This window comes from Corticium candelabrum, chromosome 2 (assembly GCF_963422355.1).
Source record: "Corticium candelabrum chromosome 2, ooCorCand1.1, whole genome shotgun sequence".
Lineage (NCBI taxonomy): Eukaryota > Metazoa > Porifera > Homoscleromorpha > Homosclerophorida > Plakinidae > Corticium > Corticium candelabrum.
Genome location: NC_085086.1, coordinates 6365708 through 6383956, shown reverse-complemented (window position 1 = coordinate 6383956; position 18249 = coordinate 6365708). Strand labels below are relative to the sequence as shown.

The window sequence follows — 18249 nt, the reverse complement described above, 5'->3', positions numbered from 1 at the left end:
ATTAAGCATATCAACAGGGGCGTACGCAGAGGGGGTTCGAGGGGGTTCGGACGAACCCCCTCTAGGCGCTAGGTAATGGCGGAATTCGAATTAGGCAATGCCGCATGAGCGCAACTACACAGCACCATTACATATGGGGACAGCAGAAGACACAACGAGACTCCCGATTTTGGATACATTGAAATTATCTGTAAAAAATAATATAAATCTATAAAGTAGTACAGCACTTAACTTTTCGGCGCGCCTATTACTGGATCTACAAGGCCGAGATAAAGTTTATGTAACTCATGCGCTTGCACGGTGTTGATTACGGTTCTCCGAGGACAAGCTAAAATGGCGCATCAACAGAGCATTGCAGCGTTCTTCCGTGCGGCTCATAAAAGGCCATCAAGCGAAGCTGGTCGACTCGATGCGGGCGGTGAGCAACATAATGATCGTGAGGACTGCCAGCCACCGAACCGACGGCCACGGCTTTGCTCTGTGTTGACTGAGGAAAGCAACAGCCACCCGACGTCAAATCTAGACACTCAGGTCCAAGACACGGTGAGGGAGAATGCCACGACGTGCACGGATTTCGTTGGTCGCCCATTTGACGTAGGTCTCACTATCAAGATTGGAATGTCAGTCAAAGAAGTGTCCACAGCCGTTTCAGCGCTTTCCGGAGGTGAGAAGTACAAATTACTCTTTAGGCATACTTCGCCGCCTACCGTACTGCCTTCTACTCGTTCGTATGGCTGTAACCGCAAGTTTAACACGGATTGGCTTACTAAATACTCGTGGCTAGTCTACAGCCCAGCCAATGATGCTGTGTATTGTGCACCATGCGCTCTGTTGTGTTCAGAGAAGACTCGTGCTGACAAAGGCCTCTTTGTAAACGTGCCTTTTCGCAACTGGGTGAAGCTGAGCGAGTCGCTGGCAGCTCATGCAAAACACACGTATCATGCTCACTGCATGGACGAAGCAGATACATTCAGAGCAGTTGTAGATAACCCTGATTCTAGACTTGATGTTATGGTACGCACGGTACTGCAAGATCGCTTGACCACAAATAAGCATATTTTGCAACAGATAGTTCGTGCCATACTGTATTTGACGAAACAAGGATTAGCACTGCGTGGACACCGAGAAGGGATTTCATCCAGCAGTAATCCTGGAAATTTCTTGGCATTGCTTAAGAACCAAGCTGCTAATGATGCAGTCTTGAAGAAGCACCTGGAACAGCCCTTGGCACGGAATGGTACATACCTGTCACCAAGGTCACAGAATGATATAATGGGTATTATCGGTTTTGACATTATTCGCGCAAAAATTGTTGAGGAAGTGAAAGAGGCCAAGTTTTATGCTGTGTTGGCAGATGAAATTTCCAGTCACAATGTGGAACACTTGGCTGTTTGCCTGAGGTTTGTAGATGCGTCTGGTGAGATACGAGAAGAATTTGTTTCATTCGTAAAAATGGTACGAGTTCGTGCTGTTGATATTGAACAGGCTATCACTGGACTTCTGACAAACCTTGGTCTTTCACTTGAGGATCTCCGTGGACAGGGTTATGATGGAGCGTCAACAATGAGTGGAGAGAAGTCAGGTGTTCAGAGAAGAATTCTAGACAAGCAGCCAAAGGCAGTATACACTCACTGTTCCGGTCATTCCCTCAACCTTGTAATAGCACAAGCCTGTGCAGAGCCATGCGTCCGAAATTGTATTCCTGTCATCAAGGCCATCACTCTTTGGATTAGAGCATCACCAAAGAGGGAAGGTCTACTAAAGCAAGTATGTGAAAGGCAACAGCAAGCTGGAGCAGCACATGGCTCTCCTCTGCTTAATGTTTGTATAACCAGATGGGTGGAGAATATTGATGGGTGGCAGCGCTTCATGCAGTGTCATCCATACCTAGTAGAGCTGTGCGAAGTAATAATTTATGGGAGTAGACACTACGCCATGTTTAGTGACGGATTCTCTGCTGATGACAAGAAGGATGCGGTTGCGCATTTAAAGTCCTTGGAATCCTTCTCTTTTATTTATGCAATGGTTGTTTTGCACCGTACGCTCTCGTACGTTCGAGAACCCATTAAAAGGTTGCAGGGAGTTTCTCAAGATCTCTACTCTGGCTTGATGATGATAGAAGATTGTCAGAAAGAGCTTCTTAGCATACGTTTCAACGCAGATGAACTGACTGCATTTTCAGACAGAATTTACAACCACAGTTGCTGCCTTGCTGCTAAGTCTGATATTGCTCCAGTTGTGCCCAGAACTTGCCAACGGCAGCAGCATCGTTCTAATTATCAATGCTCTGATCCCAAGCAGTACTTTAAAGTTACAGTTCTCCTGCCCTTTTTAGATCATTTGCTTGCAGACTTGAAAGCCCGATTTGCAAAGCATGTGCAGAAAGTTGCTAGACTACAATCACTCCTGCCGTCTTCTATCAGTGAAACATCATCTTTTCAGGACATTGAAGAGGCTGTAATATTCTACAGTGCTGACTTGCCGAACCCTGACATTGTTGATGAGGAATTTGTTCGTTGGAAGAGAAAATGGCTCAACATTCCTCCGCAGTCTCGTTCCCAATCTCTGAAAGACTGCCTGGCTCCTGGTGTCTGCACAATGCCAAACCTGCGTGTCCTTATGCAGCTTTTTGCAACACTGCCTCTAAGCACTTGTTCCTGTGAGCGATCCGGTTCTGCTCTGCGACGGCTCAACACCTACCTGCGCAGCACTCAGAGTGAAGACCGTCTTGCTGCTGCAGCTCTCATCCACGTCAACTACGCTACACCTGTTGATATTAACCACGTCTGCAAACTGTTTATGCAGAAACATCCACGTAGAATTGAAGCACCTAGTATGCTGTTTGATAACTCTTGATGTTGAGCAAGTTATTTGCTTTCTAATAGTTTCATTTACCCAAGTAACAGCTAGTCTCACAGCACGTATTGCTAAGATTAAAGAAGGTCATGGTGTGTTTGACTGCCAAAAATAGAACAGTTGTAATCAAGTTGTGAACCCCCCTTGGATAATTCCTGCGTACGCCCCTGAAGTTACGAACCCCCTCTAGAGAAATCCTGCGTACGCCCCTGATCAATATGACAGCAATAGCCTTAGGTAGTGCATATCAATAAGGAATTAATATTAATAAAAAAATTAATATTAATATCAATTTGCCTCGGTAAGAAAAAAATCCTGGCTACGCCACTGCAAGTCATATCTATTTGACGGTTCTCTTGACTTTCTATTTACTGACACGTGCGACAGAGACATTACACGATTTTTCGTCACCCTCGTCCAGCAAGAAGAATTCAGCGAGCTTGCTAGATTGGCGTTGCTACTGCTAACAGTATCACCAGACTCGGTAGCGTGTGAAAGAGGTTTTAGTGTTATGAACTACGTAAAAACGAATACCGCACCTCCTTAGCCGATCAGACACTAAATGCTCTAATGGCACTAGCGCTAGACACCAGATCTGTTGCTGAATTTCCGTACAAGTGTGCTTTATAGATAAAGGTATAGACAATGCAATTAAGGACGTTTGTTGTGTGCGTGTGTGTGCAAGCGACGTGACGGTGCGTGTCTGCCTGTCTGTCTGCAAAAACAATCTGGCGCTCGCTTGGCGCTCACTTGATTTTCCGTGGCGCTCACTTTGAGCGCCATAGCGCCAGTTGCCCACCCCTCCAACCAGTGCGACACTGCAAGCGACTACCTAGATTGTCTCCTTGCGGAACTAGGGAATATATCTAAATACTTACAGGTATTTCAACCCGAAACCAAAATAGTATGACACAACCCCAGAATGACCAAATTTGCTGCCCGAAGATCGTAATGTGGGCAGCGCCATTTTGAGCAAGGAAACAATAGCCCGTATATAACTTGTACCCGGATAGTCACATGGCGGAGTTCGCAGTGTTTGGCTCTACACTTTAGCTAATGAATAAAGAATATATAAAATAAGTAAACACATTGTTTAGTGTGCAGCCCAGGCGACTGATATAGAACACCGATTGTCTCAATTGTAGAAAAGATCAAATTCAACTCCGAAGAATTATTCAGCTGAACATTTAAACTACCTTTCGTTGAAATAATTTTTGGGAAGAAAGCAGTCGAGTTCTAAAATATTATTAAAGTAGTTAAGGTAGCAGCTAAACATCCATTTAAGCACCAGCAAGGATCGAAATGTATATTACTACTAATTTTTTTATTTGTTTGTTTGTTTTCTTGCTTGTATGTTTGATTATTTGTTTGTTTGTGTTTTGCTTTTGCTTTGACAATTTTTGTATTTAGCCAATTAATAAGTAATAGTGAAAATAAATTTTTACTCGAGATGTGATAAACACCTAGAAAAGTAGAGGCCAGTTACGTGACTGTAGACCAGCTCGACTGCATGCGAGGCAATCGCGTAGCACTTGACCAAATCTATTATGCAAATTACTTATTAACACGTTACAGGATTCTGTCATGACTCGACTAAATACATTCAAGCTGTGTACCATGCAACAGTTTGTACTTCTACATATTGTTCCTTCATTATATCTTTGAATTATCCTAGAGTTATCCTGATATCCTTGTCTATAGCTAGACGTGTGAGAGAGTCCCTCTCAGAATAAACTAACTAAATAATCAACCAAATATAAAAGGAGAAGTCGGTCAGACGAAACCGTGCAAAAGTCAAAAAGGACAGGTGTCTGCTCAAGGATTTTGGCTACAAGAAGTTGAGTGCTGGAAAATTAACCGAAAAAGACCTCAAAAACACTAGAATTTAGAACATCACAACTAGCCTCGAGAATGTGCATAATAGACAGTCGCATAAGTTCTGTGTTAATTAATTAACTAAATGTTTAGTAATTGGTTATTGTCGCTAATTAAGCACATTATACTTTGTTATACTTTCTTTATTTAGTTTACTTTAATTAATTTATGGATTAATTTTACTACAGACTGGACGTGCAAATATCTAAATTTTAATAATTATGTATATAATTTATTGATATTAATGTTATTGTAAAGTGATCCAATAACTTTAAGCTCTCGCAGTCTCTCACATTGTTCATGTAACTCATGCATTTTGATTCAGCTAGATTGCTGTAGGACTGCCGTAGACTGTTTGGTGATTACTCAGAAGACGGTCGAACAGAAATCAACTGAAGACAAGGTACTTTTTAGATGTCTAGTGTGGGTTGATACAGTTTGAGATAGCTGTTCCTGTTACTGCCTCGCTGTCGTCATAGGGACGGTTAATTAATTTATTATTTAAATATTAAAACATGCAACACTGTATTCTCGTGAAGGCATGGAGAGCACAATATTTTAAGAGTTTGGTCAAAGCATAGATACTAGAGCAGGAGAAAGGGATTGGCAACGCCCGCCTACTTCCCAGACCGTGCGCGTTACACGTGACGTCATGACGGCATATATGGTGGCTGTCCCTTGCAATGATTCTGAGGTCCTACGCGACGCTGTGGCAGTTGTGTTGACTAAGGTAGACCATTTCCTGAGTGAAAGAAGTAGGAGTGTTTACGTTTTAGCAGAATCGCTACTAGTTTGGAGTGCTCAGAACAGGCAAGCGTTCGAGAGCTTCGCTAAGTCACTGTTGCGGTTGCTGCTTCCGTGTTTGAAGGACGTGGGAAAGAAGCCCAGGAGATCGTGGAAGGAGAGAATTTGGCGCAACTTCCATGCGGTTCGTGTCTCCAGTGACTTGACGACACTGTGGAAGTCGCAATCAACTGGGGTGTGTTCAGGTGATTCGATGCTTTGTCAAATGTTGGTCACTGCTATCATGGAGCACCTCATAAAAGTCCATTACCCTGTTGAGGTTACGTCGTTGACTTATCAGTCTGAGCAATTGGCTACGTCAACAGAGGAGCAAAAGGTGCATGATACGATACATGGCAGGTTACATTCCCGTGTCACTAAGAAAGAAGCTAAAACCATCTTCCCATCACCAAAAACAGGAGTTTATTCTGTGCCTCTGGGGGATTTGTGAGGATCAGACGGATTGTGAAGATTTCCTCACCTTCACTAGACACTCGGTGGATCGAGTAAACCGTGGAGGTCTGTTTACAGTCAGTGATCTGTCCAATCTCCTGTTTGAGCAGCTTAAACTCAATCTTCATAAGCTATACAATTTGTCAGCGATTGACACTTCATCGTCGTTATGTTCCGGTTGTTGAAGTCAGAGAGGCAGTTGTGGGATCAGATGACGTTCAGTTCTATTGGTCCCAGTTGTCTTCAGATCTTGATGATGATGGTAGTCATCAGCTACTTAGAATGATTGTAGACTTATGAATTACAATACGTGGATTTTCATTCGTGAGATCATTTATGGAACAGTAAAAACAAGCTCATGCAGTAGGTACTTCAGAAGCTAAGCCTCTTCGTAAACTTTGAAATCTTATGTACTTTGTTGCTGAAATCTCACAGTGCCCTTAGAACAATGCTTTTGCAAATAGCCTTGGCCGCTTATGCAATGGAGTTTTCTCTTTGTCTACAGCCAGATCACCTGGTCTCCTTCTTCTCGAAAATCTCCCAGTGTTTCCATGGACAGGGGCAATGGCCACTGAGCTCATTACTCCAATAGAAGACGTGTTGTACTCAAACTACTCTACATTCGGGTTGTGATCGGTTCCTCTCTGCTGACGTTGTTTGCCAAAAATTTGTTCAAGTATATCTTGGCAACAGATTCGATTGGATAGCAGGCTGTTTACTTCTGAAATGCTCAGTAAATACTGTTCCATTTCACAGAATAATTTCACTAAATATTGATCAGAATATTCTACATATGAAGTAATTTGACAACTGAAGGTTTTACCAGTTATCTTGATCCCTTTTAGAGTCTCTCTACTCAACAGCATGGTCTTTTTTACTGAGGCAGACCAATCCTCAACCACTGTGAAAACAAGACTCTGTATTTAAGTTGTACTCTATCTATTAACAATCTATATATAATGTATTAAATAAAAATTGTATATATGTTTGTGTGTATATATTATATTAAATAAAAATACAAAAGAAAATATAGGTATGAACATATATATATATATATATATATATATATATATATTATAGTAAATAAAATATACAAGTAAAAATGTATATTGACATGTGTTTTATATGTATGTATAGCTTGTATAGTAAGTGAAGTCACTTTAGTTTACCATATCATCAATAAGTGCCATAAATATTACCTTGAAACGAAACTCATTGACAGACCGATAAAGCATTCTGTGGGGCTTCAATTATTTGTAGCACTCTGAATAATTGGTAACATTCAGGCAGTCATAGAATCGATCCATAATTTGACAAAATGTTGCTGTTCCCTAAAAAGCGTCTCCACCGATCTCCAGCAGAGCATGACACTCTGACTCACTCAGTACCTGTAGACACACATAAAAATGTGTATGATACATCCAGTATATTCCTGTCCAGAGGAAAGAGGTAAAAGCAGTCGCAATGATTTCTACTGCAGGAAAAAAGACGTACATAAATTCTTACCTGAACTGCTACGTCCACTCTCATTTTAGAAAACGAGGATAACTTGAAGTGCTCAAACTTCAGCTTAGGGACAAGACTCAACCCTCCAGTACATCTCTGTGTCCCAGAATCTTGGTAGTACAGTCGTCGAAGATGATTCCAACTTATATCTTTACCACAATTCTAAACCCAAACACTGATAGCAGAGGTGCAATATCTGTCATACAATATGCTGTAACCAACCCAGAGACTTCGCTTAGGGCTAGCCCAACAGTTTCGTGTCGTCTTCATTAAATGGGAAGCATCAGACACAAACCAGAGAAATGTGCGCTCACGATCACAGCTAAAAGGGTTTCTAGTTCTATAAGCTAGCTGCTCCTGAGCCTCTGAAGAATTCTTTGTTGAATGAATACGAAAGAAGCTAATATTACTATTACCTTATTACCAGCACCTTACATCAAAGTAGTTTCAGTCGTTGAATAGCTTCCTAAACAATAAGATATAAGGTATCACCAGAAAGAGTCTTGCAAGAAAACTGTACATACGGAAATCTCAAGGATGTAAATATTCCTCTCACCATTAGCATGAGCATTGAATTTGCAAGAGCTGGCAATGATTTCTTGGTTGCCAATAACTGTTCAAATTTCATCAGATGACTGTTGATATATATCACAAACAATGATGAAACCTTTCAGTAGTCCTGTTGTTTTGTTGAACACCAAATCTTCCTTAATGTGCATCTCATCAAAAATCAACACAACGTGCTCTTGCCAGTCAGCAACACCATCAAAACTGGCATCTTGAATAAGCCTATCATCTATGCTGTTACAAAATCCAGAGGACACGACACAAGTGTGGGTGTAATATCTCAGTGTTTGTTTGGATGAAAGTGTGACCAGACCAGAATTATAAAGTGTGTCATAGGCAGTGGATGACGTTTGCTTGACAGACAGGCACCATCTGACCATCAATGGATGCCATTTCATCTGCTTTGGATTTTTTTAATAATGCAGCTTTCATCTGCTGTTTCCAAAATATCTGACGGAAAGAGTTCTTGGGAAATTTTGAAGCAATTTCAGATGGCCCTTCTTTCATTATCTGTAGTAGGTCATTGTGTGTTTCGGAATCTAGCTCCATACCATTCATCTCTACATTTGCAACTAAAATTGACTTTATTCTAGCCATCCTTTGCATGACTGATTTGACAGAATTTTGTAAGACTTCAATTTCATCGCTCTCTCTGGTGTTGTCATATAACGATTGTTTGTTCGAGTTACAACAGCCCTCTTTGTTTGCACCAACAGTTTCTTTTCGTGATGATTCATTGCTCTAAGTGTTGCTCTATACTGCCTACATGTTCTACATCGACATCGACCGTTCTTGCCACATGCCACCATGTCAGAACTGACGTGACGAATGGTTCTAGTAAAAACACTATCCTTTGAACGCGACCTTTTTCTGGTTCATAAATGCAATGACTTCATCATCTCCAGATTTCTTGAACTGTCCTTCCTTTTTTGTGATAGAGGATGCCAACATTCATCAGGATTGCCGATGCAAATCTGAGACCTCTCCAAATTATCTATAATGGTTCTAATAGAAGCACCATCTGTGACAACCAGGGGTGATGACAACTGGGTACGACCTCTTTCACTCGCTCTTCGTCCACGAATGAAAACAACCCAGGAATGGTCGTCCAAAATCTTCAATGTAACATCTGCTTCAGCAGGCTGAAGTGTTGAGTTGGCAACAATGTAAACAATAACACAGCAAAGAGACTCTGCATTTGTAGAGACAGTGAACCATCCTTTTGCTAAAGCTAATAAACTCATTATGTCATCAAAATCAAGTGGGCCAGAAGTTTGGAAAGATCGATTCTCAACAATGGAGACATCCTCACACTATGAGAAAACACAGTGTTCCTGTCACACTTCAGTACAATAACTACAATTACAATCCAGTCTTATACCTCTGTTTGAGTTACACAGGTTATGCTTTGATTCAGAGGTGTCTGAGTATCCTGTAATTAAGCCAATATTAGTCACATTATATTGGATACTGTTGATACCATCAATGGAAAAGCTAGGACAATACTATCAAACCTTGTCAAGGCTAGACTTGCACGATTCGACTTCAAGTTTCTCCCTGGCAGCAGACTTCCTTCTCTCCCTGTTCTTTTTGGAAGTCAGATACATCTTTCGTCCCATCTAACATATTGGAACATATTTCTCCAACGTGGAACCATACTTGCTGTACATTCTAATACTAATATAGCTATGGTTGCACTTGCACAATACCCGATAGAAATCTTCATTAAATTAGTTCAATTCAATGTCCTCAGCCTCTCAAGTACCCATTTCCACTCTTGAAAGGCACCCAAAACAGAATTTGGAACCTATTACTACTTGTGAACTATCAAGGTCGTGCTGAAGGTACACAAAGTGCAAAGCAGAAAATATGACCTTTTCTTCTTTAGAATACTAGTGTACTGAACTACGTACCTTTCTCAGTGTCTATTATACCTGATTCCACTGCGTAATACCGCCTGCTTAGTTCATGCGCTCTCCCCGGTTATGTGAGCCCGTAGCCCACTGCTAGAGGTACACGAACTAGACGACGTCAGCTTTTCTCGCCGCCATTTCAGTACCGAAACAAGACCCATTCATCGTTTCTTTGTGTATTTCTTCCGTCTCCCTAGATTATGATAGCATTGATATGGGTACCTTCACTGGCTTCCTTCACTAGTGAGTGCTCACACGTTTGCCAGTAACTCTGAAAGACAGCGAACAACGAGAGATACCGAAGTTGTCCGTTTCATCGCTGTACGAATGGCACTGGGTGAAAACTGACCTGGGCTAGTCTGTTGCAACTTGCTGTAAACGTAAGCTTTCACATTTTTGCGCGCAGAATGACGTAACGCGCATGAGCATCAAAGGCAACCGCCGACCAGGATCGATTTGTATTGCACGATGACGTCATCTATTAGGAGTTTCCAATCCCTTTCCCCCGCTCTAGTATCTATGGTCAAAGTGAGCAGACATCACGGATATAGATTGCATAGAAGTACACGTGCTCAGCCACGTGTTAACAGAGAAAGAAACATAATGTATTGCAATACGTGATAATTAGGTAAAAACAGTTTTAATACTAACTATATATCTAAAAATAATAGAAAACCAAACAAGGTTGACTCACATCATACACACAAGAGATGCTACATTACAAACAATTAATATCAACACGTCCTTCACAAAACATCCTCCACTGTCTGAGCGAGTCTCGACTTGAGGGCACCCAACAGTCCAATAAACTGCATCACCTGCAACAACTTGTCCAGTGTTGCGTCTTCACCTTGTTTGTTAATCCAGCAGACGATCATATTCCGAACTTTTTCAGATGGAATGTCAGTGGTTGGCATCGTGCTGAGGTCTACTTCGGTAACTCCCAAATAGTCACCCAATGCAGATGGTCTCTGAGCAGCCAATTGACTGACCTCGTGCAAAACAAAGACTGGAACGTCTGAGAAACTTCGGAAAAAACCTCCACGTTGACCAAGTCTGGCAGTTTGTCTTCTATAATATTATCATCACATATTAAATACAACACACAATTATTGGTTGGGTATAGACTTACAATTGGGAGGCAAGAAGAGAGACTTGAGACAAAGAAGCATCGTGTCCAGCTGCTGCTATAAATAGAAATATCACAAAAAAGTACCTTCATGTATATACTCTAAACTAACAATCATGATACATAGGTCATGTTTACTATACAATATTAGTGACGTCAACACTAAACGAAACACTTTTGCAATAGATATGAAAGTGATGATGACAAGATTCTGTGCTATTCAGACAACTAAGTTAAAGTCTATGACTGTAAAGAGTGAATGACACAGTCACTAGTATAAATAGATATCAGAGTTCTAGCCAGGCATACTGAGGGGTGACCAGCCGCAATGCTATACTTCTCAAGATGAGATGCCCGCCACGCTTTGGGGTTGACTGTCACGCCATGTGAACAACACAATCCAGTTGGAATTTGTAGCTGTGTTCACTAATACAAGGATAGGAAACACAAGTTTGCACTACTCATTCTTACTTTGACCTTTTACAGATAGTGCTAATTATTGCCCAAGCAGGCGTGCTATTTACTGTGTGCTCTCTATAACAGATCTTATGACAAGCTAAATGGGAAGCATCATAATCGAATGAGGATGAGGCATTTCTATACAAACATACTTGTCCTTTACAAACTGTTAATACGAAAACAGCAAATTCTCTTTTCGCAAAGATCATCTTAAAGCAGACAAGTTATTCTGACTAGGTTGCATGATTAATACGCAGAGGAAGTCACAAAAAATCACCAGGAATACTCTTTCGACAAACCCTAGCCAAGTGAAAAACAATACGCCTTGAGCTAGATTTACGATATGGGAACGCTTGAGTGTCGCGTCGCGTGCGTCCTGTCACGTTGTCTTGCGTGGGAGTGGCACGTATCGCGTCACACGCGTCGTACCATTCACAATACGATTTCAGCGCGCCGTAGACGTCGCTGCCTGAATTATTGAACTGACCACTCGCGCTTCGATTTTCTACTAGCAGAACTCTGCCGGAACCCCCAGCTTGCTCTAAATCAATTTCTAGGCGTTCTCCCATGCACGCAGGTCTTCGTACGTCTCGCAGTTGATCATCCACAAGCAAGGACAGCTCCCTACACAATCTATAGACCGCTCAACGTCGAGTACAGCGCCCAAATCGATAATCTTTGCCCACGGAAGCCACACGTTCATCTAGCGTTGGCTGTGATTGGTCGAAATCAAGGTGCTACTTCCGACGCGACGTGTACAGCTTCCGGTTCGACGCTCAAATAGAACTCGATTCTATTTGAACGCGTCGCGTCCGTCAAACGTCGCGTCGCGTAGACCATTTACAATTTGAATTTGTACTACGCGAAGTGACGCGACGCGACGCTCAAGCGTTTTCATATTGTAAATCCAGCTTTACAAAAGACCACGCCTCTTTTAGAAGCCCCGCCCTGCCGCAACGTTGTGCTGAAAACATGGTTAGAACTATGGCCATTGATAAACATCCAGATGATTGTTATCCCTAATGAAGACATCAAGTTTTCAAAATATTTGAAAAATCTCCTGGAAATCAGCATTCTCAGCAGTACACTGATAACATCAGGAACTCAACTTACTCTATCATCCAGCACTTAACTATAGAAAATGCATGCAGGTACATGACAACAAAACTTATTGATTAAGAAGCACTCATGTTTCAGTCACTACACTCACCATTTGACTGTTGGATTCTCTCATTTGCTATTCTACTAGCAGTAGCAAGAGCGGACATCAGACCCTCTATTTCCTTCTCTTTCTTTTCCATCTCCCTTCTCATCAATATAATTTCACTTGCATGCACTGATTGCCTTAATTGTTGTTTCAACTTCTCATTCTGTTGTTTTAGTTGACTTATCTACATCAACACCACAAATACTTGAAAACTCCAGAATACAGACGTGATGATAAAACATACATACACATTACCATCTGTTCTTTATGGTAAACGTCACACACACGCACTTCGTCATCATTTGCTATAAAAGCACAATCACTCACCAAATACAATACGGTTTGTAAAGTATTCGTTAACATGTTTAAGCTAAAATAATTTTTTTATATCAACTAGTGTTGAGAATTGCAGAAATAAGGAAGATCGACATAACAGTAAAAATGGAAGTGTAATGTGCCTTAAAAATGATAATTATGATTAAGGACACACACACGCACGCATGCACGCACGTACACGCGTGTACACACACACGCACACACATACACACACCAATGCGCGCGCACACACACACGCACACACATACACACACCAATGCGCGCGCACACACACGCACACACATACACACACCAACGTGCGCGAGCACACACACACACACACACACACACACACACACAAACACACACACACACACACACACACACACACACACACACACACACACACACACACACACACCACATGCGCCCACAATGCACCCAAAGATATACCCATCTACATGCACATGAACCCAACTAGTCACACACCCACAAACCACGCACGCCATCACCCACCCGCCTGTCAACCCACCCACTCACGTACTCGAAAACATACACACATATACACAGACAGACAGTCAGACAGACGAACAGACAGACAGACACATACACAACCAAAGTGAGACGTACACACACACACACACACACACACACACACACACACACACACACACACACACACACACACACACACACACACACACACACAAACAATGAAAGTGACATACACACACACACACACAAACAATGAAAGTGACATACACACACACACACACACACACACACACACACACACACACACACACACACACACACACACACACACACACACACACACACACACACACACACACACACACACACACACACACACACACACATACACACACACACACAGCGAGAAAGGGGGAAAAGGGAAGTGGGGAAGAGAAAGAGAGGTGATAAGGAAGAAAGGGGAAAAGAAGGAAGAGGAGAGAGACAGGGGATGGGGAGAGGAGGGAAAGCAAAAGGAGAAAGGAAAGTAAAAAGGGAGAAGAGGGAGAAATAGGTAAAGGAGAAAGGGGAAGGAAAGGGGAGAGAAGGAGACGGAGAAGGGGAAGATAGAAGGGGAGGAACAGGGAGAACGGGAAGAGGAAAGGAGGAGAGGAAGAGACGGGCAATCAAATAGACTAACTGGTGTTTGAAGAATTACACTGTAATAGTGCTGATGCATAAAAATATATGCATTGACAGACAGTCAGTCAGACAGACAGACAGACAGACAGACACAAACACACACACACACACACACACACACACACACACACACACACACACACACCGTGGCCAGTAAATGGAATTAGAAAATTAAAACACATCAATCCCAAAAATCAATATCTAGATCAAACTGATAAATGAAAAAACCATCAAAAACAAACAAAAGTCACTAATTAGAAATTAATTAAAATTAGTAAATTATATATCATTAAATAATGAAGGTTAACTAAAGACCATTATGAAAGATAGATAAAGAAAACCAAATAAACAGTCACTAGTTAAAAATTATTTATTTAATTAATTACATATTAATAAATAATTAATAAATACTTAATTTAAATAACTGCAACAGCTACATAACCAATCTACAAACAGCTATTGAAATCTATACCTTGACCTCACATAAACAAATTAAATTAAATGTATCACATAAGATATTTTCCTTACATCTTATGGCTTCTTCCATCATCTGTGCCACATCAATATGACCACGTTGCTTAGCAACATCCAGTGGTGATCCATTCTGACTGTCATACAATGACATTACGTTAGTAATATTGTTGACTGGTAAATATTAAATGTATCACCTTTGATGGTGAGGACTTGCTCCATGGTTTAGAAGAAATTCAACACAAGAAACATGACCACCATGAGTAGCAAGCCACAGTGGTGTACACCCATCATTATCATTGATATCAACAGCCACACCAAGAGACAATAGTTTTTGTATAATGGTCACGTGATTGTTCCATGCAGCATAATGAATAGCTGTTACTCCCGACTAAATAAATGATATTGATAATTAAAATAAAGAAAAAATTAAGTTTAAGTGAATTGACCCAACTGACACTCAATCAAACAGACAATCAAAATCAAAAAAAAACAATCATAAGCAATAACAAACACACAAACTTGATATTTACCAACTCATAATATTCATACAATCTTAGTAATTACCCTAATGTTTGTTGACAATGATGTAAACCCTATTAATGTTCTTCACGTTTTGTATATTGCCAAATACAAAAGAAAAATTTTGATGACGTGAAAGCAAGTAATTATCATAAATTAGAATTTCCCTGATATTATTTAGTAGATTTCAAATAGAATTGTTTTGATAAAAGTGGAAACTAGAGATACTTGGGAGTCTCTCTCTATCTCATGTTCTCGTCGATTGCCCTTCATATTCTGTCTAGACTCAAAGACGTTGCTGGACCTCCAAATTTGGGAAGGCCAGCTGCTGGACTATTTTTTAAGACAATGTATATATAGCACGCTAATCATAGAATAAGTAACTTATACCAAGGTCAATTGAAGTGATATGTATAAGTGAGAGTATGAAAATAACCGGAAGTAGATCATTGCACTGCTGTGTAATATGCCTCATATACACTACATGAATATGTGCTCAAGACTAATTGTACGTCACGTGACGATGTGATAATTAAACTGAGTATAATGTCTCAAGGGCCACTCCAAGGATACTTTACTATTGGAGGTCACGGCATACTCAGACCAATGGGTAGAGAGGCTACTGCTGGACTTTGTAAAACACTTTCTGCCAAGTTACCTTATCATTGCAGGCATCCTGTTGTAGATACAAGTAGACTTAAGTTTAGTAAAACTGAAATGTTGTCTGTTCATCTGTCTGTTGTTTTGTAAGTCTGTCGGTATGTCTCTGTTAAATGAAAACACAATAATAACAAAAATTAGGTCAAATAATTTAAAATTAAAAATTACAGAGACATTTATAGACAAAATCGGGGAAACAGAGCTGAAACAAATCTCTATATTTTTTCAATACATGAACTACAACAAACAACAAAATATCAACTAAAACTCTCAATACTCAAACTCACTTTACTCTTCTTCAATACATCTGAATGATGTTCGATGAGTAAATCAAAAATATTTTCATTTCCTATGATTGCTGCCCACATCAAAGCTGTCTTTCCCCACTACATCCAGAAGAATGTATTATTATCATAATTCCTCCAACACAATGTACACATGCTGTAAGAGAAAATAAAATAGAAATTCTGTCAACCTGATAAGATAATAACTACTGCAAATAGTTTTCACCAACAGACAAGTTGAATGTAATGAAAACTAATTAGATCAAAATAATATTTCAAGTTGTTTTACTTTTGATAATTACAATGATCAACCTCATACATCACATTACATCTCCACCTAATATTTATTGAAAAGTTACAACACACAATAAAACAAGAAATACAAACAGATTGGTATATACAGAACAAACAATTCTTGACTGAGCATCAACACAACTCACGCCAAAAAGAAGTTGCATCTCTTTCTTAGAGATAAAAACGTTGATCTAGTTGATATCTTATCATACCGCATACAACAACAAACATCACACTTTCTTCACTCACACAATCAATCAACTCACATCGTTAGTCTTATTCACGTCTGATCCACTTCTTAATAGCAGCTCAACCATTTCCTTGTTATCATTCAAACAAGCTTGTATCAGAACAGTCCAATTCTATTTTGACGTGACTTCATTTTATATACAATACACACATTAGAACTCACAACACACACCAATGTCCCACCACGTGCATTAACGTCTGCTCCCCTTCTAACCAAACAAGTGACTGTCTCCACTTCGTTTCTCTTCACAGCATCATAAAGTTGTTTGTTGATTTCTTTACGTGCAGACATTTCCAATATCCAAAAACACTTTTAACTATAGGAAACAAGCAAACTCTAACATTCCAACACTCAAATTAACTCGCAAACGAAAGGAAAAGTGAGAAAACATCCAACATTATGACGTCATCTTTCCTTCTCTCATCACTAGCACTCGCGGCATTCTCCAAAAAGCAACGTCGTCGTACAGATAAACCACAACAGTCCACTTACTAAGCTAGGTTATCTACAAGTTACGTTCTAGTTCTCTAGCGACATCATCATCATACACATCCTTCTCTCATGCAGTCGGAAATAGACAAAGTATTGCTACGAAAAGAATCTACTTACTGCAAAAAAGGCTCAACGAAATTGTGATTCAAGGACTTTCCCAAATGAATGACGTCTGCCAATCTATTTTTGCGCATGCCTCACGTTATTATCCCGGATATGATGCACACACGCGGCATCGTTGTTATTAATTAATGGGTCACTTTCATTGTCTGTTAAATTAAAATATTTATTTATTATAGCAGTGGGAATTCACGCTTTTTTCTGTCTCGATCGTTACTACGCTACTGTGTTCAACGTGTTATTGAAAGTACATAATTCTATTGATACATTATTTATTACTATTGATTGAAGTAATATCAATTTATTCATTGCTTTTAATGTATTGATTTTTTAATTATAGGTTAGTTACTAATTTATAGATTAATAACAAATAAATTAATTTATTATTAATTTGTTGATCTATTAATTTATCATTAATTTATTAATTAGTTCTAACTTAAAGCTTAACAAAAAATGTTTTGATTGATCACTAATTTATAACTAATTTCGTAATCTAACATTACTATATTGATTTGTTTGTTTGCCTGTCTGATTGTTTGTTCATTGTATGTTGGTTTGTTTGTCAGTCTGTCTGTTCGTTTATTTTTTGTCTGTTTGTTTGTTAGTTTGTTTTCTGTTTGTCTGTTGTGTGTGCTTTTGCTTGTTGGATTGTTTGTTTGTCTGTTCTTTGCTTCTTTGCATGATTCCTTATTTGTTTATTTGTTTGCTTGTCTGTTTTGTTGTTTTCGTTTGTTTATTTGTAAATTTGTTTGTTTGTTTGCATTTTTGCTTGTTTGTTTCTTACTTTCTGTGGTTTTTTGTTTGCGTTTCCTTTGGTTTCGTTTTTGTGTCTTTGCTTGTCTCTTTGCCTTTGGTCTGGTTGATTGTTTTCTTGCTTGTAGGTTGTTAGTTTGTTAGTGTGTTTGCTTGTGGGTTGG

The 18249-nt window shown here is 39.9% G+C and overlaps 2 protein-coding genes across 6 annotated transcripts; one reads left to right on the top strand and one right to left on the bottom strand.

The window, feature by feature from the left end:
• Positions 1 to 333: 333 nt before the first annotated feature.
• On the top strand, positions 334 to 2856 carry LOC134176401 (52 kDa repressor of the inhibitor of the protein kinase-like). Its single transcript, XM_062643071.1, has one exon. It carries the CDS (start codon positions 334 to 336, stop codon positions 2854 to 2856), a length of 2523 nt encoding a protein of 840 aa, XP_062499055.1.
• Positions 2857 to 10549: 7693 nt separating this feature from the next.
• LOC134198350 (ankyrin-3-like) lies at positions 10550 to 17403 on the bottom strand. 5 transcript variants are annotated; one of them, XM_062667724.1, is made up of 10 exons: positions 17330 to 17403; positions 16871 to 17036; positions 16737 to 16790; positions 16180 to 16278; positions 14908 to 15101; positions 14768 to 14847; positions 13004 to 13053; positions 12752 to 12932; positions 11086 to 11140; positions 10550 to 11024 (listed from the first exon to the last, which is right to left on the bottom strand). In XM_062667724.1, the coding sequence occupies exons 2-10, from the start codon at positions 17009 to 17011 to the stop codon at positions 10700 to 10702; spliced, it is 1179 nt and encodes a 392-aa protein (XP_062523708.1). In that variant the 5' UTR covers positions 17012 to 17036; positions 17330 to 17403; the 3' UTR covers positions 10550 to 10699. The 5 variants fall into 5 exon arrangements, with proteins under 5 accessions (XP_062523708.1, XP_062523707.1, XP_062523709.1 ...); XM_062667723.1 differs by having other exon boundaries at positions 16737 to 16832; positions 16892 to 17036; XM_062667725.1 differs by having other exon boundaries at positions 16892 to 17036.
• Positions 17404 to 18249: the final 846 nt, after the last annotated feature.

What these genes read in the sequence shown, in the direction of transcription:
- LOC134198350 (XM_062667723.1), bottom strand. Translation starts at nt 17,011, where the DNA reads ATGTCTGCACGTAAAGAAATCAACAAACAACTTTATGATGCTGTGAAG. An exon ending in GAGAATCCAACAGTCAAATG is followed by an intron (nt 11,141 to 12,751) that starts GTGAGTGTAGTG and finishes TTCTATTTATAG; the next exon opens with CAGCAGCTGGACACGATGCT. An exon ending in TCTCTTCTTGCCTCCCAATT is followed by an intron (nt 11,025 to 11,085) that starts GTAAGTCTATAC and finishes ATAATATTATAG; the next exon opens with AAGACAAACTGCCAGACTTG.
- LOC134176401 (XM_062643071.1), top strand. Translation starts at nt 334, where the DNA reads ATGGCGCATCAACAGAGCATTGCAGCGTTCTTCCGTGCGGCTCATAAA.